Source organism: Macroventuria anomochaeta, assembly GCF_010093625.1.
Source record: "Macroventuria anomochaeta strain CBS 525.71 unplaced genomic scaffold BU25scaffold_3, whole genome shotgun sequence".
In the NCBI taxonomy this organism is placed as follows: Eukaryota; Fungi; Ascomycota; class Dothideomycetes; order Pleosporales; family Didymellaceae; genus Macroventuria; species Macroventuria anomochaeta.
In genome coordinates, this window is record NW_022985364.1 from 459779 (window position 1) to 485123 (window position 25345).

Genomic DNA, 25345 nt, shown 5'->3' on the forward strand with positions numbered 1-25345 from the left:
CATCCCCACGTTGCGTTAGTGGTCCGCCCTGTCGGTACAAAACACAAGCGAGTCTGGATTGCAAGGCTGTCCGATGATCTCGTGAACTACTACCACATCGACTGGATGCGAAGTTCGAAAGGCAGCTGGTTTAAAATCATCTAATGCGTTAAGTTACCATGGCATGTAGAATGGGTTGAACAGCTACAGGCTCGGGAATCATCCAATCCTTCAAAGCAAAAATTATCGATCGAGGACCTATAATTAGCGATGTGATTTTCCCTTCCTCTAAAGTCATTTTGGTGAACGTAACGTCAGCGTTCTTATCATCATCATCTCCGTGAACTCAGAGCAATGTCACCCATCAACTTTTCGAAGCCGCTTAATAATTAACGCCATGTCTGACCTATTTGAGTTGCATGTATCGTGGCTCGCAAGCTCGCTGACCGCGCCTTCCGTAGATCCAGTGGCTGTGTTGTTGATGCGGTCGGCCGAGTGTACGGGAGTCAGGCTCCAACACCTGAAATGCCACAAAGTATTCTCATGGCTATGTTCGAAGTAACGACTTCGCGTGGCTTTGATAGTAGCGATGTAGATATTTAAATGGTTGAAGGTGAAGTAGCAGTCCGCACCTCACAACTCAAGCAAGGCTTTTGTAACTGCGTGAGCAGTGTCGGTTGGAGGCTGTGGTCAATGATTGTATTGCTATCTGTGTTATTGTTCGGTGGTATTCTTGTACAGAATCTCTCAGCTCAGAGGTAAGTGCGCTTGCACTCGGGCAGTGCCTTCTACCATAGGATATCATGTGACCTAATCCACGTAGTTACAGCTTTCAACTCATCCGCAAACACATCCTCACATATTTGTCCTCTCAACCGAGCACCAAGTCTTTCTCAGTTTATGACCACATAGGTATTACCAGCATCCTATTTTCGAATTTGACAATATGGGATAACGCGGATCGAAGATGCACAATGAGGAGACACGATACGCAAGAGCTTATTCGCACGGCAACTCAAGCAATCCACAACATCATCATTACGGTGCCGAGTGAAACACCGGAGAAAAGAGCAGAAAAAGAAGCGAAGTCGCATGACTAGAATCGTTGCTGCAGCGGCAGGTGCGGCTTAACAAGGTTAGAATGCTACCACAGTATGCAATTGGGAGGGTGCAAGGTGCACTATGTCTGTAGAAGATCAATCCGTTTACGAATTCCGAGTAAAAACACTAAAACCATTCACAGCCACCTACTCAGCCTTGTAGTGTCGTCACGGTCCGAGAGCAGTGAAGCCTTGACAAGCATCGGTTAGAACGAACATGCCTCACGAACGTGAAATGATTGGCGGCCTTTTCGACACCTTCAGGCCTCCCGTCGGCCACCAGCGCTCAAAGGGGCTTGATCGGCACGGCAAACGGTACAAAGAACAGCGAATCCAATCTTTGATGCTGCGGGGAGACGATGCAACCTTGATCAGAGGTCGCCGTGTGGTGGCTTAGGTTTTCACTGCCATACGCTTGCAGAGCCCTACCAACGAGGCGGAAACATTGATCGAGTCCACAAGGAAGGGCAGAAGTATTGCAGATAAATTCACATCACGCTCAAGCTTCAGCGAGTTCTAGATCAAACTTGTCGATTCCCCAAGATCATCTCTCAGAGCATTGTACCAACATGACAAGACCCTCCGAACTTTCGCACACGACCTCCAGCGCCGTTCACGCGACTACATCAGACGCGCAGAGCCACCAAGCAAATTCTCAGGATATAGTGCAACATCTCAGAGATCTTGACGAGCAAGCAAAGATCAATGACCCGGAAAGACAGGCTAGGATCGAAAAAGGCAAAAAGAGGAGGACTTATGGGTTTGGAAGGTTCGCGTGCTTTTGTTTGAGTGGTGGTAACTGAGTAGGCTGAGTGTAGATAAAGAGGGGTTGATAGCTTCGATAATCGTCACACGCAATACGAGAGTGTACCGTACAAGGAAACAGGGGCCCAGGGATGTCAAATGGACGGATGTACATGGGGACGACTGCAGCAAAGTAGGCGAGAGATCTGTAATTTCTCAGGAGTTTTGGCATTCACAGCAGTTGCATTTCGCCGTGGATGATTGAACACAGAAACACCGATTTGTGAGAACAACTTGCGTTTCCGATCAACCTCATACTGGAGCTCAGAGGCGTTGAAATCTTGCGAGAGCCCTGCGCCTCTATTTAGGAATCACCTACGGGTCTTAAGACTGTATGAGTATTGGAATAATAAAACTTGGTTGGAGACGCGAATGTATGTGCGACGACGATTTACTTGATGCAGTAGTTTTCGAAAAAGAAAACTGCAGAACTGGGCAGTTACTGCCATGCAGTTGCTTGAACTGGTGCGCTCTTTCTTCGCACTAAACACTTTGTGACCTCTTCAGGGCTCCTTGCACACTGTCAGCCAATACCGGCATGTTATCTTGATGGCCCTCGATGTCATATCGAGTCAGACGTACGCTCGTTATTTCTATCCTGCAAATAAAACAAGAAGCCGATTTGGTGTGCTGGTGTGGTCAGGAACTTGAGATGCAGCCAGTCGAGTCTTGCTCCGTTGTTCACTCTCCATTCCTTTAGCTTCCAGTCCGCTCCATGTAGGCCATGCAGGTTTTGTGAGGTATGAATCCACAAAATCGTCGGGAGATTCCTTCCATGGATAGCAGGATCATACGCCGGTTCGTCGGCGTATACAAACCCTGCTTCCGATAGGTACTGCAATGTCTTCCAAGATAAGTCTGCATCGTGCAAGAACGTAGGCAACTCTGAACCCGCCAAATTCTCGAAGCTACCGGGTATCTGTCCTTCTCCGTGAGTAATAGCTCAATCATACATCTTCTTGACAGGTATGTACTGTTGCTTCGTAATCTCCTGAATGCCATGTCTGATTAATTTCTGCCAAAAGGCAGATCCGCGCAGAATCCAACAAATCTGGTATCATGCAGGCTCATAGATGATACGATTGATCTGCGCAAGGACAGGTAACAGGTCGAAATTGTGGCTCTTGACTGCCTCCTTAGCCATGACGGAGACCGACATCCCATCCACGAGGTTAAAAGCGGTTGCCCATGTATAGAGTATGCCGGATATAAGAGATTTGACGCCTTCAGGCCATTAATGAGTTATTTCGAGTGTTCGAGTTCGAGAACTGCAGAATTCAGGCATTTCACAATTTCCGCGTGAATGCATGCATAGGGCCTCGTTCAAATCGGTTGTAGACCTTCGTTGAAGCACTAGAATTAGCGAGCAGTCATAATCGTACTCTAAGATCACAATAAGGACTTGAAATACTAGATGGTACGTCTTAACATACTCAGCAAGCTTTGTTCGGAACAAAGCAGGCGATGAATTACCGCAGATGCTGCCGACGATCTTACGTATGAGTAGCGGCTCCACCGGGTATTGGTGAGCTGGATGCGGTGCGATTGCACGGAAAATATATGATCAATCCGCTGGGGCTCCGATGTATAGGGGTTAAGGTCTGTGTGATCGAAGTCAATGCGTATTGCATTGCTGGTACGTATCGGCAAGAGGCTGCACAGGATCTTGGGAAACGTCACCTGGAATACAGAAAGTGTCCGTCTCGAACAAAACCATCAAGAAATCTGCAGGCCCTTCGGCCGTCTAGGTCGTCTTGACGAATCATCATGATAGACATCTGATACGCAAGCTATAGCGAATCAGTATGTGTCTTATCGTAGTTCAGCAATGATACTTACCTCAAGAACGGATTGCTCCCACCTGTATTTCTCATAAGTGTTGTCGTAGCGGGAAGCCAGAAATTTGTGGAAGCTAGCAATTATCTCACTTAGTGCTGTCTCCAGTTTCGGGTGTCCCGCAACCACAGTATAGGCCCTTACTATAGCCGCAGTGACAACCTGTTCTGTTTCTGAGGTTAGAGAAAAGGGGCAAAAGCAGGCGGTAATCTCGATACGATGGACTTGATAGTCAATGTCAACTGTATGCTGTATCGTCCGGCTGACTTCATACATGAGATACCGGTCTGGAGGTCAAAGTTGGGGAGCTTTTTCAGCCGTCTGTATTGTGCTTACCGTACTTCCATGTCGAAACACACGTACTCCTATGTTCTGTCTCCCAGAATATCTCGATGTAGAAAAAGTGTCGGGGATCGTGAGTGATCCGTACGCATGTGGGAAGAATTGCAGGATTGAACTGAGGTTGTATTGGGTGAAGCTACGGACAGTATGTATATGTGAGTAGCTGTAAACAACGCTGGTGTGACGTGGCAGTCACTCTCATGGCAGGTGAGGTTCGACAGGCAGGAGCACCCTGAACCGTGACAAAAAGCCACCAAAACTGCGCGACCAGAACATGGGTTTCTGTGAACGATATCTGCACCTGGGTATTGCTGCCACCCTGTTTATGCCCTGAGTAGTGGGATAGGCCACTTATAAAGTTGTATGGACTCGGCACTGTTGGGACGTGTTCATGAACAATAGCAAAGCCAGCCTCTGCTCCACATTTGCGAGTTGCAGAAAAATCTTTTGAGACTGATTCAGCAGCATTGAGGCCTCATTGTTGCTGCACCGGCCATGCGAAAGATCATTTATACCCTGCTGTATAGTGAATAAGGCTGTTCTTTGATTGTCCAGGCGTTGTTCGATTCGCGCATATGCAACGATAAGAGTGGACCTATTGGCTTCCAGCGATGGCAGGGCTCGCTCACCTATATTACTATGGTGAGCGCATTAGCATCATGTGTATGAAGTATGCTTGGGCGGAATTCTCACATATTGAGTGGTACAGCTAGCTGTACATTAGCATGCAGCCCATCTAGAGTGCCTGCAATTCTGCTGACCGTCTCTTGTCTGAACGGCCACAGCAGTCTTTTCTTCAAGATCCGCCTTCTTTCTTGGAAGGACGTTGGGATCTTTGTCTCTCCGCATTTTGACGCCATTGGTTTCAGGTCTGATAACCCGATGGTGCAATCTTCAATGGCGTTTTGAAGCTGCTTCGGCACCGCATCGCCATGGATTTCGACCTTAGGCCGAAGAGATTCAAGCACTTTCAGTGCCCAAGCTAGCCCCTCTATCCGCTTGACGACTTCGCTGATGTCATCATCGAAACTCTGGATCTGTGAGTAGTATTGACTGAGCACCTGATATGTTTGTATTCCGAGGGATGTAACACCGACCGTGGTGCCTAGTACCGATGCGGGATCCGCCATTGTCGAAGATCTTCGTGGGAAACATGAAAGACAGAAGGTGGACCTTGAGGCACAAGAGAGATGGGTTGTTCTTTCGAGTTGCGCAGCATGAATGTCGCAAGACTGAGAAGTTGGCAGCCGCGACCAATCAAGTATTCACAGAGCACTGTACCTACGTTACACAATTGTTCTAGAATTTTCGAAGATCTCTAAACTTAAACAGGTCCACGTCCAATCCAGATCAGCCTCCAATTCCTGACCGACGACATTGAAGACCTGAGGGTAGGCGCCCTTGGTGTATCCTGGGCCAAATGGACGGAATTCACCAGGAGGCGTATCAAAGTATGTTTGCGCTAAACAGCAGGAGAGATCTTGCCATTGTGGACGAACTTTTTGGATGAACGAACTGGCCGCTGAGAACGACGGACAGGGTAGACACCAATACTTCTTACGTTCGATGACGCCATGGCCACTGTTCGATATTTCCAAATTACCGTCAGACTAAAATCTGACAATCTGGCAGGCTAGTGACTGTTTCATACTACTCTACTGTGCTGTCATGATGTAGCTCGAAGATGCACGAGTTGCCATGGTGCGTCCAGTCTCCATCAGGTTCAACAGGCGCTCACACTCTCACGGAATTGCGCAGTCTCTGTGGCATAGAATAGCCTCGTGCATGCACGGATATAAGAGAGACAGTACGCTGAAGCCGAAATGCGAACTTGAGCGAGTGAAGATGGGGATGTTGGCTCCAGGTTATAGGCGGTTCGAAAAGACCAGATACACCCCGTGACCTGGACAGCGAACCAGCTCTGTGCGTAGCTCTGATCACAGGCTGCGTACAATAGCCATGAGACTATCCTTTAGCGCCCTCATCAAGGTGAATTAGCTGCAACAAGGTGTGCACGTATGCGCACAAGAGATACTATGCTAGCTCCTACATAGATCTTCTCTACGTAGCCTTTTGCATAGTCCTGTCGAATCTAGAAGTAGAAGATCATGTCTTGGTGATGTTGGAGAATGGTTGGCTCACATTGCTCTGGTCTTTTCGAGACAACTCATATGCATGACGCACTAGCGCGGTGCACGAGCCCCTGCGATTTCGCGACTCGATAAACGCGTACTGATGCGAGAACAATTGGAGGGTCAACAACACCATTCTTGATACTTTCCACGCTCAGGGACGCCATGTACAGCTTCGATGTCCATTTACGCATTGCAGACGAAAACAATGCTTAGTTCCGTATCAAACAACCCCGTACATATCCTCGGACTTACCGTGACACGCGACGAATCGAAACCGCAGTTACCCTTGAAGCGTAAGAGGGACTCTCTCAGTAGTCTTGGCCCTTACACCACGCCCTTCACGATCAGACTGTACCCGGACTCGCCATACACCAAGCCTGCCACCTTCAAGCCAATACGAGTCATCAGCCGTTCTCAGCTACCGCTTACCTTCCTCGACACCACCGCTGGCGAGCAGTTTCCGCCCAACGGCCTGTTCACGGCACATATCGACGTACTGGAAAATGATGGAGGCGATCGCGAGCAGGAGATTGCGACTCCTAAAGTGCTCATCGCACAATACGAGACAAAACGCACACTCTATGCTATGGAGCGAGTTCAAGCCCGAGTCTACAGCATTTGCAAGCTTGCCCTATGGTTGAAGGAGAAAGAGGTCGTAGAATTGTGGGACCCGGCCAATGTCTCATCGTATCCTGCGTGCTCGATACTTGGTACAGATCACAATGCTGGAGGGCCGTGGTGGCAGCATGCTGTGTTGGAGGCACAGATAGTCGAACGGCCAGTAAAGCGTGCAAGGATGTCGATGGTTCGACGGCCAGCAGAGGCAGTGCATATCAAAGCAGGACCCCAGCAGGAACTTGGCCACGTAACAACACCCTCGGTTGAATTGGAGGGTGCTATTGCGCCTGAAACTACCCAGGAGCCTACTATACAAACTCCAACCGCGTATGAGCAACTGGATTCATTGGTCCAACAGTACCTCGACGCGCTGTACACATCGAAGACATCACTAGCATACTTTGCCAAAGGACCCATCACACGAATACGCAATACTTTCACTTCGCCAGACGAAAGTGCCCCACCGACACACGAACTGGTTACATTCCTTAGGTCGATGCTGTTGAGCCCGAAAGCTGGCGAAAAGAAGTACCACGAGAAGTTGCCTGCCGTGATCAAGTCCATACCAGTAGGCATCGTTTCGGACGAAGAGGCAGTCACGAAAACCAACAAAGTCAAGAAATCCAAGAAGAAGATGAAGCTCAATCGCGACGGCGTCTACCCTTCAGAAGAACCGTTCATCAAGAAGTGGTGGAGATCTGAGATGCCTAGCGCAGAGAATGCTGGCCAAGAGACGATTGAAACAAGAATCCGGCGAAGAATCGGAGACTTGCGAGTTCGCGAGACACTTGCACAAATGATACTCATGCTTGAAATCGTTGCGCTCGAATCGCTGGCGACTTACAAGGGACCCTCGGACAATGGACCATCCGTTGGAGAGACGCAGGACAATTCACAGAACCAACCAAGGAAGCGTAAGAAGAAACTCGACGACATCGTGTTGCAGCTGGATCTTTTGCTAGACAAGTTGAGCATTTGGCACGCTACAGAGGAGGCCGGCATTCTAGACTTCGACACCAAGGCAGCCAAGCAGCAGGACAACGCTGACGGAAACGGAAACGGTGGCAGTGACCGGCTGCATGGTTTTTGCGTGGAAGTGATTGTCCCATTCTACATGAGCCGGCTTCCGGAGCAGGCACTTGCGATCAACAAGAAGCTCGGTGGACCTGCCATCGCATCGTCAAAACGTAAAGCGATGAGACCGCCCCTATCATCGAAGAATTCTGGAGACTCCAAGGAGCCAGAGACTAAGAAGTCACGTCGTTCACTGGCAAGAGTGGCCACTGATACTACTGGCAAGACAGGAGACAGGAAGACCCCGTCTCTAGCTCGCTCTGCTACGGACACTGCGCTGCTGAGACAGCAGAGCGTCAAACGAGAAACAAGTGAGGCGCCATTGTCGGCAATACCATTCCAACGCAGCCCTTCGCGAGCCAGACAATCGATGTCTCAACTTAGACATCTTCAGGGGCGTGAGATGGATCTAACGACCACCTCAGCTGCAGTCGCTGCGAAATTGAAACACAAGGCACGGGTAGAAGATGACCTCAAAGAGGCTATTGCGACCTTGAAGAAGCCGAACCGTGACCTGGCTGCTGGAAGCTACATGGCTGAAATCGAGAAGCGTGGGCTTGGCTCTGCAAACCGATCAAGGAAGCCCGCCAATCCTGTGCGAAAGGTAGTGAAGGACGTTCAGGTCACTGCAACACCTCGAGTTGGTCGAAGAACAAAGAATGTGATTGAGCAAACACCAGTCCACTATTACCAAGACCCCTTCGTCAGGTCAACCGCGACTGCAGTAGCGCCTCTGAGCGACTTCTGCATCCCGTCCTCTGGCGTCTGTCAACCATCCTCCGTCGTACCGGGTACGATTCAGCGTAGTGCAACGGCCCGAGAACTAGCGCAGCCAGGCGTTGCCGAAACACCTTCCAAAGCGCCGACCACGAAGTTGTTCACCTCAGGGGCAGCTCGTAGGACGATCTTCGTGACCCCTGTAAAAAGCTCGACTCGACTTTTCGAAGCAGATCTTCACCCAACTTCAAACATCTTCGAGACTCCTGTCAAAGCTGTAGGCAGCTCACCACACACTGATACAAACATGATGCCGCCAGTCATTGCGGCTACACCTATTAAAGCAATGTTCTTAAGTGAAGAGACTGCACCAATTGCTTTTGCGACTCCCGCAAAGCAGGCCGAAGAGCCTTCGATATACGATGCATTGGGATGGAACGATGATGACGACTTTGCATGAGAGACCGCTGTTTTGTCTTACCCTTAGCATAGCGAGCATGGAATGGAGTTTGCATTTGAACGGTGCATTGGGTGGCGCAAGGACTTGCTATATCGCAGCATGGCATCTGGGACTTGTACTACAGCTGGACTCTCGCCACAATATAATAGAAGTATGCAGCTGGCACTCAAGATATTAAGATCAAACCTACGTCTTCGATCATCGTCATAACTTGCCAAGCATGGCATAGATGTCTCAAAAGCCGCTCAGGCCTCTCAGCCTAGTATCTACCTGCTTATTTCGATGTGGCACCCATGGAAGCGCAAGGCGCCACTTGACGGCTGAGCTCTGAGCAAGCTGTCTGTACGAAATGAGCTGACGTTAGGTGTCATTTCCACGAACTGTCGCTCAACAGCTGCGGAACAATGAACTGTAGCGAACTGTAGATCTGACGACAGTGTGTGTTGATAGCTGCACAGTAGTCCAAACCTTGATGTTTGTTTACTGCAGCTTCGGTTGAGCACCAATCTAGACGGCTAGCTTACAGTTCCCACACGGAGATTTGAAGACGAGTCAGGTAGGCGTTGAGGGTGCCTTCCTAAGACAGCGGCACCTTGCACGGCACAATCCCGCGGCTATATCGAGTCGAGGCAGGCACGCATAACTATGTGCAAAATATACTGACAACTTCTCTGCACAACCAGAACCTCCCCACTGACATTTGAGGCTCTGCAGCCCGCTCTGCGCCCTCGAACGTTAGACTTTCCCAATCTTGAACGCTGCAACCTAATGCGAAAGCTGAACCCATTGGTCAATGACACAAAGATCCCCTGGCACTAGTGATTAAACTCCAGTCTGCCACGTTTTAGCAGCAAATCAACACATCAGGACAAGGTGGAGGCTTTCACAATTTGCCGGGGTTGCTGATCCTCCCGGCGCTATCATCCCCTAAAAGACGCGTACAAGAGACCGGTGGCCAGTGCAGCCGTGTTCGCAGAGCCTAATGGAGCTGAATTAATGAAAGTCGCACGCGTGTGCTTGGTGTCTCTCTTCTGCTCGAGTCCTGTCTCACTTCCAGACATTCTTTCGCGACTCAACTGCAGGGGCAGGATTGCGTTTCAAACAGCGGCCACCAGATCATGTTCAGATCCCCGGAGAGTTAATATAGCCGAACTCTCTCGAACACTCGCAACTATGGTTCTCGCAGCCAAGCAGCGCATGCCATCGAGCCAGCGCAGCCCGACCCTTTCAGATGCTGGCATGATCCTGCCGGGCTTCGAGGCTGACCAGGCTCGCAGCACGTCGCCTGTCTTCGAGCGCCCGCCTTCCGTGTCTGCTCTGTATGATGCATATCAGAGCCACAAACTAGGTTTCCCGCCCCAGAGCCGGCGCCACGCTTCGCAACAAAAGCAGTCACCTCCACTCTCAGCACAGTCCTCGCGCTCGACATTGCGCGACATGGGCGACTCAGGAGCCAATGCTAAAAGGTCGCCTCCGGGCATCGACGTGCTCGCGTCTTCGCCTACCATTGACGCCAGTGGCCTCAAGAGCTATCCCGCTGGCAGCTGGGAGGAGCAGGAGCAGCGCCGACTCAGCACTGCAAGCTCGATGCTGAGCGAGGACTTCGAGAATTGGCCTGGGTTTGACAGCCACGAGAACTTCGATGACAGTGGTGTGGACCTCGAGGAACAGGAAAAGCGCGATCGAGTACCCCGCAGCCTTACCAAAGACGGCGACGACATGGAGAACGAGCAATGGATGAACGGGCGGACGAGTGGTAGCGACGAGGACGACATAGATGACCTTCAGTCCTCGGCAGCACTAAGCAGGAGAGCTGAACTAATTCTGGCCAATGCGAAGAAGCGACTTAATGTATGCGTAATCCTTTGCAGAGTATCGATTCGACGACCGCTAACTGTGACAGGTTATGGAAGGTAACCTCAGAGGAGCTAGAGAGTCGCTGGTTGTGTCTCCTACCTACAACCCAGTGAGAAGCACGTCTGAGCTGTCACAGCACATTGTATCTACGCGAGAACGGGACCGGAGACTTTACGCTGGCATTGGACCGATTCCCCCCCGGACACCCTCATACCACCGCAACTCGCTTCTCTACTCGAACAATAACAACAGTCCGGGCCACGCACGGGGTGCGAGTGAGACATCTATACCACTGCCTTTTACGCCGTCTTACACATCGAAGATGAGTACGAGCAAGCGAGCATCGAGTGCAATGGGAGCCACAAGCGGGCCATGGTCTCCAGAGGGGTTTGGCCACGGTCGATTTCCTATCAAAGAGTCGCGCAGTCACGAGGTTATGCGCGATCCACGAAACACCTGGAATTCTACCGACTACCAGACTCCCCGAAGATCAACTTCGAGAAGCTCAAGATCACCATCTGCCCTGGAAACATTACGCGAGGATGACAACGGACACACGCTGCAGAGATCCGCTTCCGCGACCAGTGGACTTCGCGACCAAATGAATGACTTGAAGGGCAGAATATCTAGTCTCAAGCAAAGAGCGCAAGAGGACCATATGCGACGTCGAAGTCTTCAAAGTCTGCGTACGCCGAGTTCGTTTACTTCGTCTGAGGTGTGGTACCATGGGAAGGATGGCTACCAAGCTGGCGTATCGCCGGTTACTCAGAACGCAGGATTGGGTATCAAGGCCGAGTCTCCAACAAGGAAATTATTGTATGAAGACGGTGACTCGCCTACAACGACTTTCTCGCAACGACAAGGAGAAAGAATGCTTGTTTCAAGAGATCGCAGTCCGAAGGGATTGGGCATTCAGCAAGCAGGCGTCAACCCACCAAGCACGATCGACGAGGTCACAGAAAGGTCAGAATCGACGCATGGAATTGAGGATGCGGACGAAAATGACTTCGTCTCTGTGAACAGGGACGACCTAGGGCCCGGAGGCAATAGCGTGTACGAGGACGCTGTCTACGAAATGCCCGCTACCGAACGACACGAGGATCGCGTCGATGCATTTGACTACGAGCACTTCTTCCTGCACAGCGCCATGGGAACATACAGCCTCGAAGACCGCCGATCAAGCACGAGCTCCAACAGCTCCACCGCGACCACCCGACCCGTAACCGCCATGCAGACCAGCGAAGATCTCAGTAACGCAGAAAAGCGCATCTCGATGCACCAGAGAAACCCCAGTGTAGACTCCGTCTCGACCGTTGCTACCTTTGCTACAGCTGCCTCACACCAGTCTGACGACGACGATGACGAAAACGAACAAATGGACCAGTTCTCTCAGCAGATCATCTCCCATAATCAACATATTGCCGCTCAACGCCCATCTCTTGTATCCCTCCGCTCCGACTCCGCCATCAACATGCGCCGCGGCAACGGCATCTCTCCCACGCAGACCGCGATCTCTCGTGGATCGTCGCGCACCTCTTCATCTTCAGGTTCTCTGGCCAGCGGACTGCAGACGAGCAAGATCTACTCGATTCTTACGGAGAGTCAGAGCAATGAGCCGCGTTTGGTGCTGGGTGAGGAAGAGAAGCAGTTAATCTACGGTCTGGCTGCCAGCTTCCAGAGCGTCTGCGCGAACCTGCAGAACACGTATGGAGAGCAGCACGACCGCAAGGCGTGGCGCCAGCGCCTCGACGACGCACGCAGAATTCTAGCAGGAGAGGAGATCGAGGACTGGTCGTCCTTCTGAACGATGACCGACACCACGTATACATAATGTGTATTAGTACCACTGACCAGCGTTGCAGCGTTGCTTCTCTGTACGATCTAGAGACCATGATCTCACTATACGACGTCGACACCTACGTATATTCCCTACTACATTCAACGACCACCATGAGCTCCACGCCATAGTACCTATCAGCATTTACTCTAATCAGCCTCGGCTTTGTTTCTGTTTAATTTTGTATCACTTCTTTTCGACTTGGGAGCACATTTACTAGACATTGTATTGATACCCTGGAGGACGGTGGAGATGGGCGCTCCGGTGTAGGTGGGCTTGTAGTCTAGACTTAGCATATAGGTGTGACATGGCTGCCACCTACGTACTGGGGCGCCAATGTCGGCAATTGCATGTAGTCATTCAGCATCTGCGCACATTTGCCCAACACCTTGCTTCTTGGGCCTTACCGATGGAACGGCTAGAATGGGGGAGAACGTTGAGGAAGGATGTGTGGAGTGGGCCTTATATGGCACCCCTCCTCGAGGCTGCCATGAAGCCTTGAAGTCTGGTTGACACGCAGTCGTTGGCAGCTACCGGGTGTGTGGAAGCGGTGACGATTGGTTCAGGGTTCGATCACTATTCTCACCATCATCACTTCAGACTCTGGTTGACACTTTGTTGACAGCCGCCCCACCTCACATCGTCATACTCGAGCAGCCGCAGAATTGGAACTGCGTGCGTTGTCTTTGTGCTGCATTCTCGATGTCTCTCACAGCGATCGAAAGCGGCAGCCCTAATGCACGTTCGACTGAGGTGCCGCGCCGATTCTTGCCGCTGCGTGTCATTGGGCGGGCGAGGGTGGTTGCGGACTGGCGGTGAAGCTTCACACCTCCAGCCACCGTCGCCAGTTCGTAAAGGTGCGTGTGGAGGGCCAATTGGAGGATGATCTGTGGAGAATGGGACTTGTTGGCAGCTCATGGCAGATGGACTAGGCAGAGAAGAGCAGTGTTTGGTGCAGGGAGCAAACTGTTAGCAGCATGGCACTCCCGCGGCCACGCAAATAATCGTGAATTCACTCACCACACGCCAGCTTGCGGGTGTCTCATGCAATGCACTCACGGCCGCTAACTTGTTCAGACTTTTCGTGGGCGGAACCCTCTTTCCCTTAACCGCCGGCATCGCGCATCCTGTCTCCCTGCATTGAAGTGCTGCATTGTTGACATCTCACGCAGTCACGACTCGTACACTGTGACGCTGCACCCTGGCGCGCCTCCCGCCGTGTACAGTCGCCCCTCCTCACGTACCTAACTACCCCTCGATCGCTCCCCTTCACCCCTCATTTTTGGAAGTTTGCCAGCTGGTCTGGGCGTGTGTGTGTGACGAGTTGGATGAAACAGCAATTGGACGCCTCTGCCGGCTAAGAGCGCGCAGGGAGACAGCGCCGATAGCGATTGGCGTCTCGGGAAGAGAGTCGCTGGAGGGCACCTGGGCACCACACTTTCCGCCTTGTGACCACTCACGCATCGACTGCGCTTTCCTCGAATCTGACGCTTGACGGTCCTGCGCCCCTGCATCAACCTGCATCGCCCATTGTTTCCGCAGCCTCGGGGCTTCTATCGACGTTCGCTGTGTGCGCGCATCTGAGTTTGGGAGCGTGATATTGCGGCTTCGGCTGTTTAACTTGCGCCGGAACGCATCGCCAGATTAGCTTCTTGCGCGCTGCAGTGCTGGAGCATTTGCCCGTGTGTACCACCACCGCTATCCAGGCGCACGCTGTTTCGACAAGACCTGCAGACCAAGTCACACTCCGCGATACATACCCGCGAACGCACCGCCCGCCACAGCACCGCACCGCACCGCACCGCACCGCCCTCGCTCTCTGCCCACCTGCCGCCCAAGTCTTGCGGTTTCTGCGCGCGCTCATGTGCCCATCTACGCCGTGTTCCCTCTGTTTGCGCATCTCGAGATACCCGCACAATGTTGCCCACCACAGCACCTCCCGCCGCCGCCGTCGCGCAACCACCGCGGCGAAGGACCCGGCCGTCCACGAGGACTGGTTCGGTTGAAGGTCGCAGGAGCTGGACGGGGGAATCGCACTCTTCGAAAGCTTGGGAAGCAGGCAGCTGCACGTCTGCAGGCATGGCAGCATGGCCGTCTGAGAACGACGAGCCCATTGCGTGTCTGGTGGAGGATGTAGTCCATGCGCTAGAGCGGCTGGAATGCCGCAGCGCTGGACAGGACCAAGGGGCAAACAGATACGCTTTCTCGGTACGGCACGCTTCACTTGGTCGCTCTTTCCCCGGTTTTGGTTACAACTTCCCCACCGTACCAATCTGACAACCTATCATGCACCAAACGTCATGTCTACTCACTCTACGAAGCTCAACATCTAACGACTACCAGTTTCACAATCTCGCGGCCCAGCTCTCACAGCTTCTCCCTCCTACACCAGTTCCCTCTCCGAATCTCTGGATCGAGGCGTCCCTGCGCAACGATGGAACCCCACCACCTTCCTACGACGACAGCGTCGCAGACCTGCCCCCGGACTACACGTCCACGGACGCGCTAGCTACAGCGCAAACGCCTGAATACACACCGTTTCCTTCTCTCAACGCTTCTCTCTGCTCTGATGTGTCAAATTGTCTGCGTATTAGTTGCAACATGTCGCCTGCTTCTTCTTTGTTCATAGACGAGAAATCGCTGTATGTGGATATTGGCTTTGGCTTCACCGACGACGGAGTCAGATCTCATGCGAAGAAAAAGAAGGCCGCAGCGAAGAAGACCACTAATACGTCCAATGCATTTGACGAGCCACCACCAGCGGAAGAACCCCCTCCACCACCAGCTGACGATCCTCCACCTCCAGCGGACGGAGGAGGTTCAGGGAGCGGTGACGGTGGCGATGGCGGCGATGGCGATAAAGACAAAGACAAGCCCGAGGACGACTGGGCAGATGGTTGGGGAGATGCAACGACGAAGAAAAAGAAGAAGACCAAGAAGCAGGCGCAAGAGGAAGAGGCAGAGCGCTTGAAGAAAGAGGAAGAGGAAGCAGCAGCGAAGGCAGCCGAGGAGGAAGCAGAGCGCATTAAAAAGGAGGAGGAAGAGGCTGCGGCTGCTGCCGCCGCGGAAGCTGAGAAGGCCGCAGTCGCAGCTCCAGATCTCAGCTGGGCCAATGATCCGCCTGCAACTGATGATTGGGCCTTTGGTGGAACAACGTCCAAGAAGAAGAAGAAAAAGGGGAAGGTTCGTCGATTCGGCTACTTTATTAATGACATATGGCAGGGCGCTAACTAATGCAGACGGCGGAGCCATCGCCTCCACCCCCTCCCGACCCACCAGCCGCGGAAAGCTTCAGCGATGTGAACCTCGACGACGGTGCACCCACAATCAACATGAACTTCGGTGGTTCTGGAGATAAACCGGATCTACTTGGCGGAGGTGGTGGGGTTGGTGGGTGGTCAACTGGTTGGGGCACGTCTAAGGGATCTTCAGGGTGGGGCTTCGATTCGACATCGAAAGACGCGTCGAACGACAACCCTTGGGACTCGACAGACAAGAAGAAGGAAGGCAATGGCTTCGACTTCGATTTCGACGCGTTCAAGAGTCCAACGGAAGCTGCACCGGCACCTGAACCCGTAGCGGAGGACGATACCTGGGGCTTTGGTACAACTAAGTCCAAGAAAAAGAAGAAAGGCAGCGCTGCTCTGCTCGAAGAGTCAATTCCAGAATCACTACCAGAGCCAGTCCCCGAACCTCCAAAAGCTCAAGATGACTGGGGAAGTTTCACGTTCGGTGAAAAGAAGAAGAAAAAGAAGAAGGGAGCTGTCGAAGAGGAAGCACCTCCTCTAGGCCCCGAAACAGTTGTCGAGCCAGACCCCGAACCAGTCGTCGAGCCAGAACCCGAACCTGCCCCAGAACCAGAACCGGAGCCAGTTCCTGAAGTTCCAGCTGTCGATCCGTTTGCCGGCCTCAGCAAGTCGCAGAAGAAAAAGCTTGAAAAGAAGATGAAAGAAGAAGCTGCGGCCAAAGAAAAGGAAGAGGCTGAGCGCAAAAAGCTTGAAGAAGAGGAAGCTGAACTTAAGCGGATGGAGGAAGAAGAGGCCGAAGCCAAACGACTTGAAGAGGAAGAGGCTGAGCGCCAACGCGTTGAGGCAGAGGAAGCTGCTGCTGCTGCTGCTGAAGCTGAGGCCGCTGCCGCTGCTGAAGCTGAGAAAAAGAAGGCCGAGTCTGCTCTGGACGATTGGGGTGCTGTCGCTACTACATCTTCTAAGAAAAAGAAGAAAAAGAAGGGCGCTGTTGAAGAGGAAGCTCCTCCTCCACCCCCGCCACCGCCTGAACCTGTACCTGAACCAGAGCCTGAACCGGTTGTCGTTGTCGAACCTTCACCCGTCAAAGAGGAAGAGGACCCCTGGGGCGGCGGCTGGGGTGCAGCTGTTGGCACCAGCAAGAAAGAAAAGAAGAAGAAGAAGAAAGGAGCCGTTGAGGAAGAGCCTCCACCACCGCCGCCGCCACCACCTCCACCAGAGCCTGAAGTCGTAGCGGACCCCATTGAGGTTGTCTCACCGCCTGCTGAAGATGACGGATGGGGCGACGATTGGGGCATGCCGCCGACAACAAAGAAAAAGAAAGGTAAGAAGGGTGCCATCGTCGAAGTCCCTGTACCTGAGCCTGTTGTTGTACTCCCTGCCGAGGAAGCTGTTGCAGAACCAGAGCCTGAACCAGTCGTTGTTTTTGAAGAGAAAAAAGAGAAGAAGAAAGAGAAAGAGAGTAGCAGTGACTGGGGCTTCAGCTCAATCTGGGGCGGTAGCAAAAAGGACAAGAAGAAGACGAGCAGCAAAACCCCCGAGCCAGAACCAGAGCCAGAGCCAGTCGTCGTTGTGGTCCCTGACGTTCAGGAGCCTGTCGCAGTAGAAGAGCCTCTTTTCGATGACGATGATGACTGGGGTGCGCCATCATGGAGCAAGGGCAAGAGAAGCTCGAAGGCCGATGTGCCGGTTGAAGTTGTCGAAGAGTCGACAGATCCTGTGCAGAAACCGGACGAGGACGATCCATGGGGCAGCGCAGCTTTCAACATTGGCAAGAAAGCCAAGAAGGGCAAGAAGGGCGTTCTTGGAGCACCCACACCTCCAGAACCTGAGCTTCCACCCCCTCTCGAGATTGAAGCACCTCCCGCAGTCGTCGAAGAGAATGATCCGTGGGACTTCGGCACTACTTCATCCAAGAAAAAGAAGAAGAAAGGTGAGTCTGCTAACGAGCTTACCAAGGCGACTTCGAGGGACTCTGCGACCAAGTCCGCCACCGAAGACCTGCTCGGGCTCGATGACCCACCTCCAGAGGTTATAGAGGAAGCGCCCGTCGAGGACAAGAAAGAGAAAAAAGACAAAAAGAAAGAATCGAAGTCCACGAGCATGTGGGGCGCTTTCGCGTCATCCTCGTCCAAGAAAGAGAGCTCTTCCGATAAGAAAAAGCGAGAAAAGAAAGAAGCTAAGGAGGCTGAAGAGGCCGCAGAGAAGGCGCGTCTCGAACAAGAGGAGGCTGACCGTCTTGCCGCTGAAGCTGCTGAGGCTGAAACTGCTGAGATTGAAGCTGCTAAGGTTGAAGCTGCTAAGGTTGAAGCTGCTGAGGCTGAAGCTGCTGAGGCTGAAGCTGCTGAGGCTGAAGCTGCTGCTGCCGAGCAAGCTCGTGTTGAAGCTGAAGAAGCTGAGCTCGCCCGCATTGCGACCGAAGAGGAAGAGCGGAGGAAAAAAGAGGAAGAGGAGGCAGCAAAGAGCTCGGGCTGGGGCAGCAGTATCTGGGGTTCCTCGAAGAAGAAAGAGACTACGAAGGAGCGCAAGGCCCGGGAGAAGAAGGAAGAGCAAGAGCGGCTGGAACGAGAGGCTAAAGAGGCTGAGGAAGCGGCAGAGAAGGCAAGGCTCGAGCAGGAAGAGGCTGATCGTGTTGCAAACGAAGAAAAGGAGAAGCTTCAGAGTGAAGCCAAAGAAGCAGCGGAAGCAGCACTGGCAGCTGACGAAGCTCGACTCGACGCCGAAGATGCTGCACGAATGCTCCGAGAAGACTTCGAGGCGACATCCGGTCCACCATCCAAGAAGGAGAGTACGAAGGCTAAGAGAGAGCGCGAGACCAAAGAGAAAAAAGTGAAGAAGCAGATCGAAAAGTTGGAACAGGATGCTGCTGACGCTGCAGATGCCGCCACGAAAGCTCAAGAGAATGCTGACAACCTCGAGGCTGAGTGCGTCGTGGCCGGAATTGACACTGCGTTCTTGATGGAGTTCAAGAGGAAGCCTGAACCTGTCGCTGAAGAGGCACCACCACCGCCACCTGAGGAGGAGGCACTACCACCGCCACCTGAGGAAGAGGCGCCACTTGCTGACGGGCCTGCACCTGCGCCAAATGCCGATGACGACCTTTGGAACTCCGTCAAGGACATCCCCGAGGATGAGCTTCTTGCCGAGCTTGGTGAGACCAAGACCACATTGCCAACGAAAAAGGATGACGGTGGTGGATGGGGAAGCGCGTGGGGCATCTCACTGCGTAAGACGAAGAGAGAACCTGAACCTGAGGTCATTCCAAAACCAGAACCAATCGCTGAACCTGAACCAGAACCTGTGGCCGAACCAGAACCGGAGCCCGTCGTGGTCGTTGAGGAGCCTGTGTTGTCCGCTAAAGAGTTGAAGAAGCTGGAAAAGGCAAAGAAAAAGAAAGGCAAGCTTGTCGAACCTGAACCTGAACCTGAACCTGAACCCGTGGTTGTCCCTAAATCTGTTCCTGAGCCCGTTGTCGAACCGGAACCGGAACCTGTCTTTGAAGATGCTCCTGAACCTCCACTACCTCCGCCAGTTGAGATAATCGAGGCTACACCCAAGAAGGACAAGAAGAGCAAGAAGTCCAAAAAGTCGAAATATGAGGATGAGATCGTCGCCATCGAAGAGCCTATTGCTGTACCTCCACCTGCGGCCAGAAGGTCACCCATTCCAGGCGGCTTCCCAATGGATGATGATATGCTGATCGATCTTGGCAGCTCTGAACCACCTCCACCACCGCCGCCGCCGCCAGCTGAACTGGAACCTGAGGTCTTCCCTGAGATGATTCCCGAACCTGAGCCGGTTGTCGTGGAAGAACCAGTTGTGGTCCCTGACAAGAAATCGAAGAAGTTGAAGAAAAGCAGCAAATCCTCGAAGTCAACGCCGGTGGTCGAAGCACCACCGCCTCCACCGCCACCGCCGGCGGCTGCTGAGCCTGATGAGTTCGTGGATGCTGAAGCGGAACCAGCAGAGGTTGTGATCCTGGACAGTGCACCTGTCGATCGTGAGGTAGTGCTGGACGATGATCTGCTAGATGCTGAAGATGCTCCAGCTAAGCTTCCCACGCCACCTCCTGAGAATGATCCGGAGCCGGTCATCATGGAGTCACCAAAGAAAGAGCGTGCAAAGGTCGTTCGCAGCGGCACATCTGGTTCATGGGGAATGTGGGGTGCAGCACCACCGTCTAAGTCAAGAGGAAGCAGGAAGAAGTCCCGTGATGACAGTGCAAGTAGCGCTGCTAAGCCGAGCATGAGTCGCTCGAAGTCTGCGCGCACTTCATCGACCAGGGATCGAGATGTCATGTCCAAGTCGTCTGGTTCTGACAAGATGTCAAAGACGCCATCTGCCACGCGAAGCAAACCTCAACGCGCGTCCACAGGACTCGGCCAGCTGTTCGGTGCCTCGGCCTTTAGCACTGCACCAGCACATCCAACAGTGTCTCGCTCTAAGTCACATCGAACGTCTGCGACTCCCAAGATGCTCTCTCGCCGAAACTCGATAGACCGCGACGCTGCAATGATGTCGCCGCCGCAAACCGACACCGACATGAAGTACTCGTCGAAGGCTGACAAAGTATTGGGCAGGGAGAAACCATCTCGACGGTCAAGCACCAGAGACAAGGGCAAGTCCAGAGGTAAGCATTTCACTAGCAGGTTTGGGCGCCGTTGGTCGGCCCGCCGTAAGCAACGGTTGGACGGAACTAACCGAGAGCTCAGCTGTGCCCGACCCGTACCCTCTTGAGGACGACCTCGTGATACTCGACGACTCTCCCACACCTGTGCAAGAACGGCCAGAAACAAAGCGTCGCAAGTCGAAGCGCGGCTCTGTGCAGCCCGAGGAACCCATCACAGCGCCGCCTAGCGCCGACGACCCTGTCATTGTGGATCCCATGGATGTGGAGCCCGCCCCAGTTGAGGCTGAGCGCAAGCCCCGCCGCGAACGCGAACGCGAACACTCCCGACGCGAACGAGCACCGTCCATGGCGAAGGACGCGCTGCCCACGCTGGCTGGCGTCGCCGGCACTGCTGCCGCCGTCAGCGGCCTGAAGAGCATGTTCGCCTTCGGCCGCAAGAAGAGCGCGCCGACGCCTGACGAGGACCCGCGCGACCGTCGCAGGGCCTACGAGACCGAAGATGAGCGCAGACGGCGCAAGCGGTCCACGATGCGCGGTGACGTTGACGACGACGAGGCTAAGCGCCTGCGACATGAGCGCCGCAGCGTCCGCCGGGAGCGCGATGAGGCTGACTACATGGCCTCGGGCGCAAATGGCAACGGCAGCACCGAGTACGACGCTGAGCGCGAGGCACGACGAGCTGAGCGCAGAGCCCGCCGAGAGCGAGATGGCGACAAAGGCTCTCGCCGGCCTGAGCTGGAGGAGGTCGATGCCAAGGCCGAACGACGCCGCGAGCGAGAGCGCGAGAACGAGGCAGCCATCCTCGCGCAGAAGAAGGCGCGCCAGATGGCCGAGCTCGAGCGACGCAACAAACAGGCCGAAGAGGAACTGCGACGCATGGCCGAGAAGGAGGAACGCAAACGCATACGCGCCGAGCGCAAGATGAGCACCGACGACCGCGAGCACCGCTCCTCCCGCCGCAAGGACAGCCAGCGCGAGCCCTCCCGCCCGCGCAATGAGCGCCGCCGCTCGCACCAAGCCGAGACCGAAGAGGAGCGTCGTCGCCGCCACGAAGAGCGCCGCGCCGCCCGCCGCGCCTCCGAGTACCCAGCACCGCCCGTCAACGGCACCGGCGAGCCCATCACCGACTACTTCGACGCTCGCAACGCCGACGCCGGCGACTCGGGCCACCGCTCGAAACACCGCAGTTCACGCCGCGGCGCCGACGACGAACAGCACCAGCCGTACCTGAACAAGGGCCCCGACAAGACGTCCTCGTGGGTCCAGTCCCTCTCCGACGACAACCCGCTGCCTCCCCCCATCGCAGAGACGATCCTCGATCCCCCGCCTGGTAGCCGCGATGCCCCCGGGCTAGATGACGAGGAGACGCCGAGCCAAGATGAGGATATCCGGCTGCGCATCGCCGGGCGCAGGGGTCCTAAGCGCGATCAAGAGCGGGCTGAACGACATGCTGAGCGGAACCGCGAGCGTGATCGTGAGCGCGATAGGAAACAGCATCGCAGACGGTCTTACCATGAAGAGGACGAGGAGCCGCGGAGTAGCAAGAGAGATGGTAGGAGGAAGACGTATGATCAGTATAATGAGCAGCCGGTGCGGACGTGGGATGGGAGGCCCGAGGGCGAGACGCCGAGGGGTGTCAAGAGGGGGAGTTGGTTGAAGAAGATCGCTGGGTTGGGTTGAGGGTCAGGCCGTCAGGGTTGCCCTTGGCTGTTGTTTGATTAGCTGATTGCATCGCGCGGCGTTTTTGCTTGTTTGTTTGTTTGTTTGTTTGATTTGTCTGTTCTTGCATACCACTCAAGCGGCACGGCACTGGCACTGGCACTGGCACTGGCACTGGCATTGGCATTGGCATTGGCATTGCGTGGGCTGGAACTTTGTGGTAAGAGTGGGTGGTGCTGCTGGTCTATCCTTGTCTGTCAAGTTTGTAGCGATGAAGCGTTTCGCAACTTACGACTTCTACGATCTGGCGGATTGCGATACATAGGATCGAGATAGATACCCCTTTCGTTTGCTTGACGTTTTGGAGCGAGCTTTACATCTCTTGTGTGCTGAAGTGATGTCGTGACTCTGACATGTTGGGCATCGTTGCGTCGACTCGTGTGCGCTTGCTGTTGGTTGCCTCATCTACTTAGTACATGCTCATCCATTTCCGGCCGCGTGATGTTGATCTATCCGCTGCCACATGCACGCACGCGCTCCCATACATAGTGCGCACTCTGGAGCTTATTCATGGCGTGTTGATGATGCGTTGTGGTATTATTCAGAGCTGCCCAACCCAGCCATTACGCCTATCGCCTTCCCAATGCTGGATGCTGTCCCGCCCTCCGATTCCGTGATATCTCATAGCGTCAAATCCACGCTCAACTCCTACTGCTGCTGCGGTGCGACCGCGCCCTGAAAACCCTCGCCGCCCTCCATTTCCTCATCTTCCTCGTCGTCCTCCTCTAGCTCCTCGTCCTCCTCTTCGAACCCCGTCTCGATCTTCAGCCCTTTCAGGCGGTCTTTCATCGCGTCTCTCTGGTCGCCTTGCCATCTCGACAATGCTGCGGCTGCGTGTACTTTGAAGCCGAATACTCGTGGCTCGTATCGTCGTTGCGATTTGGGTGGGAGCATCGCGGGGTATACTTGGAAGAGGATGTTGTGGAAGGATGTGCCGAAGTAAGCGCCGTCGATAACGGCGTGTCGTGAGGATTTGGGATTGTAGAGGTCTTCGCAGCGGGAGCAGTAGAGCTTGACGGGCGAGGTGTTGGCTACGTCGGACTGGCCCATGGGCAGGAGAGGTTGTGATTCGCACATGACGCGCGGGCATTTCCCAAAGTCTGACTTCTTGAACTTCTCGAGCTGTGTCTCCTGTCAGCATATTTCCGGCTTGTCCAGCCAAGCTCCATACCATCTTTGCCAGCCCTCTCGTTGTCACAATGTATCGTGCGTGTACTAAGCCGTATAGGTGTCGCGCCGACTTCTCAATCTGTTCCCGCATCTCATCGTCGCAGTCGAAGTCAAAGACATCTGTTACGAGGTCGAGGGCATATTGGTAGTATTGAACCTCTGTGTTTAGCCCAGTAAGATTGAACCGGTCGGTAAGGTACTCTTCGTCGATCTCACAGAAGTACTCGTTTCCCCGTGATGATATGAACTGGCTGTATGTTAGCCTCGTCTCTTCCATGGACATGTTTGGGCAGTGCTGGACGTCTGTGGGCCTCTTAGGTTCAGGCCAGTGCTCTGCGTGGTAGAAGTGAACAGCTGCCGAATCAAAGGTACGTAGTATGGCTGGAGGTGAGACAATCGAGTGGGTGTGGGCATTATTTGGGTGGAAATGTTTGCTGCCGGTGCTGGTGCTGTGCCAAAGGGTGCTCTAGCGGGGAGCAGGCTGCACGTACCCGGCGTTCTTGGGGTCGCAACGTGAGAAATACTCGCGTGTGATCACATCGAAGGGCCAGTGGGATTGCAAACAATGACAGCCACAGGTGCACCGGGGTGTGAAAGCAAGGTACCTACCCAGTCGCGCCAGTAACTTGTGTAGTCGCTGTCTGTGTCACTGTTGAAGTCGTCCATGCTGCGCTGAGGCGCCGTGTGCAGCGAGTGAGAATATGCAGGTGTGGTGGTGAGCGAGGCGACGGTGAAGGAGGGATTTGGCTGTTCCTGGTTGTCTACACCGGCCTGGGCCGCGGTTGCTGTGAATTGACGATGAGGTCTCAGGTGCGACTGCCATGCGCGGGGTCTTGCAGCGGCAGCCTGACGTTCGCTTGTCCGCTACAAGCTAACCTCAAACAGTCACTAGCTTGGTCTCCTTCGTCCAGAACGCTCGTTGCTCTTGACTTTTCATGCCTTCGATGCTCTTTGTAGCTCTTTGAGACGCAACTCGCGAAACTCGACGTGACATCCTCGTCATGTTGCTCAAAGTACATCGTAGTGCCTGCCATCATGCCGTGAGGGCAGTTTACAACGTCAATGGCTTCGCTACTGCATCCTTGGCCGATATTGCCGTTACAGCACTCTCGTACATGGGTTTGAGAAACGGCAGACATCAAACAAACATGATTTAGTCAGCTGATGTCGTTTCCTCACACGTCGGAAAACGACTTCACGAGTACACGCCATTCTCCCGAGCGTCCGAGTGGCAGACCAGCTCTCACAGCGATTCATCCAACGTCATTTAGCATCCTGCATGGCGTTTTCAACATTTGACCACACAAACTCCATCAACATTTCCCGCACTAGCAACCACACCCGGAGCAAGTCATCGCCAGCGGGCTCGCTCTGGCCCATGTTCTCCGGATGACGACCCGCAACGTCAGCTTCCTGACTTTGTATGTCTCCGCGCTGTTGGTACCGTAGCTGGTACCTGCATTCGACATGTTCGAGACGGGTTGACTCCTCAAAGCCGATCGTGCTTGCAAACGCAATCATCGTTACTCAGATCAAGGCCGTCGCTGAAGCAACCAGCAACATGACCTTGAAATTTCCAGCATCTATGCTGGGCACGTGACCAGATCGATAGTTCTCGGTCTGCTTGCCTGGAGAACCTCAAGCGGCGATGCGATTCGTTGTGCCATGTTCTTGCTGTGACCCTGCAACCCTTCCAAATCCCAACTCTAACGACACTAACAAGTAGCTCGATCTACCTGCAGCAATACGCGGGTCTATTGCAATCGTGCAGCTCCGCTCAAGACGACAACCCCGGGTCGTTCGCGTCATCTAGGATCTAGCC

General features: G+C 53.8%; 4 protein-coding genes across 4 annotated transcripts; 3 read left to right on the forward strand and 1 right to left on the reverse strand.

The window, feature by feature from the left end:
• The first annotated feature begins 6333 nt into the window (after positions 1–6333).
• Positions 6334–9176, forward strand: BU25DRAFT_406562 (uncharacterized protein). Its single transcript, XM_033705317.1, has one exon. It carries the CDS (start codon positions 6402–6404, stop codon positions 9063–9065), a length of 2664 nt encoding a protein of 887 aa, XP_033566237.1. The 5' UTR covers positions 6334–6401; the 3' UTR covers positions 9066–9176.
• A 1019-nt stretch (positions 9177–10195) lies between these two features.
• BU25DRAFT_383604 (uncharacterized protein) lies at positions 10196–13017 on the forward strand. The gene is made up of 2 exons (XM_033704292.1): positions 10196–10916; positions 10969–13017. Exons 1-2 carry the CDS (start codon positions 10239–10241, stop codon positions 12724–12726), a joined length of 2436 nt encoding a protein of 811 aa, XP_033566238.1. The 5' UTR covers positions 10196–10238; the 3' UTR covers positions 12727–13017.
• A 1659-nt stretch (positions 13018–14676) lies between these two features.
• BU25DRAFT_417809 (uncharacterized protein) lies at positions 14677–22314 on the forward strand (the record flags this gene model as incomplete). Its single annotated transcript, XM_033707830.1, has 4 exons — positions 14677–14967; positions 15103–15942; positions 15999–20634; positions 20717–22314. 4 exons carry the CDS (start codon positions 14677–14679, stop codon positions 22312–22314), a joined length of 7365 nt encoding a protein of 2454 aa, XP_033566239.1.
• Positions 22315–22744: 430 nt separating this feature from the next.
• Positions 22745–24327, reverse strand: BU25DRAFT_436854 (casein kinase II subunit beta). The gene is made up of 3 exons (XM_033708971.1): positions 24133–24327; positions 23525–23770; positions 22745–23475 (listed from the first exon to the last, which is right to left on the reverse strand). Exons 1-3 carry the CDS (start codon positions 24187–24189, stop codon positions 23002–23004), a joined length of 777 nt encoding a protein of 258 aa, XP_033566240.1. The 5' UTR covers positions 24190–24327; the 3' UTR covers positions 22745–23001.
• Between the last annotated feature and the right edge of the window lie 1018 nt (positions 24328–25345).

Excerpts from the sequence above, each read along its gene's own strand:
- BU25DRAFT_436854 (XM_033708971.1), bottom strand. The coding sequence starts at position 24,189 with ATGGACGACTTCAACAGTGACACAGACAGCGACTACACAAGTTACTGG. Across the intron at positions 23,771-24,132 it reads CAAGTTACTGGCGCGACTGG|TTCATATCATCACGGGGAAA; the intron begins GTAGGTACCTTG and ends ACATACAGCCAG. Across the intron at positions 23,476-23,524 it reads CGAGAGGGCTGGCAAAGATG|CTCGAGAAGTTCAAGAAGTC; the intron begins GTATGGAGCTTG and ends CAGGAGACACAG.
- BU25DRAFT_406562 (XM_033705317.1), top strand. The coding sequence starts at position 6,402 with ATGCTTAGTTCCGTATCAAACAACCCCGTACATATCCTCGGACTTACC.
- BU25DRAFT_383604 (XM_033704292.1), top strand. The coding sequence starts at position 10,239 with ATGGTTCTCGCAGCCAAGCAGCGCATGCCATCGAGCCAGCGCAGCCCG. Across the intron at positions 10,917-10,968 it reads ATGCGAAGAAGCGACTTAAT|GTTATGGAAGGTAACCTCAG; the intron begins GTATGCGTAATC and ends TAACTGTGACAG.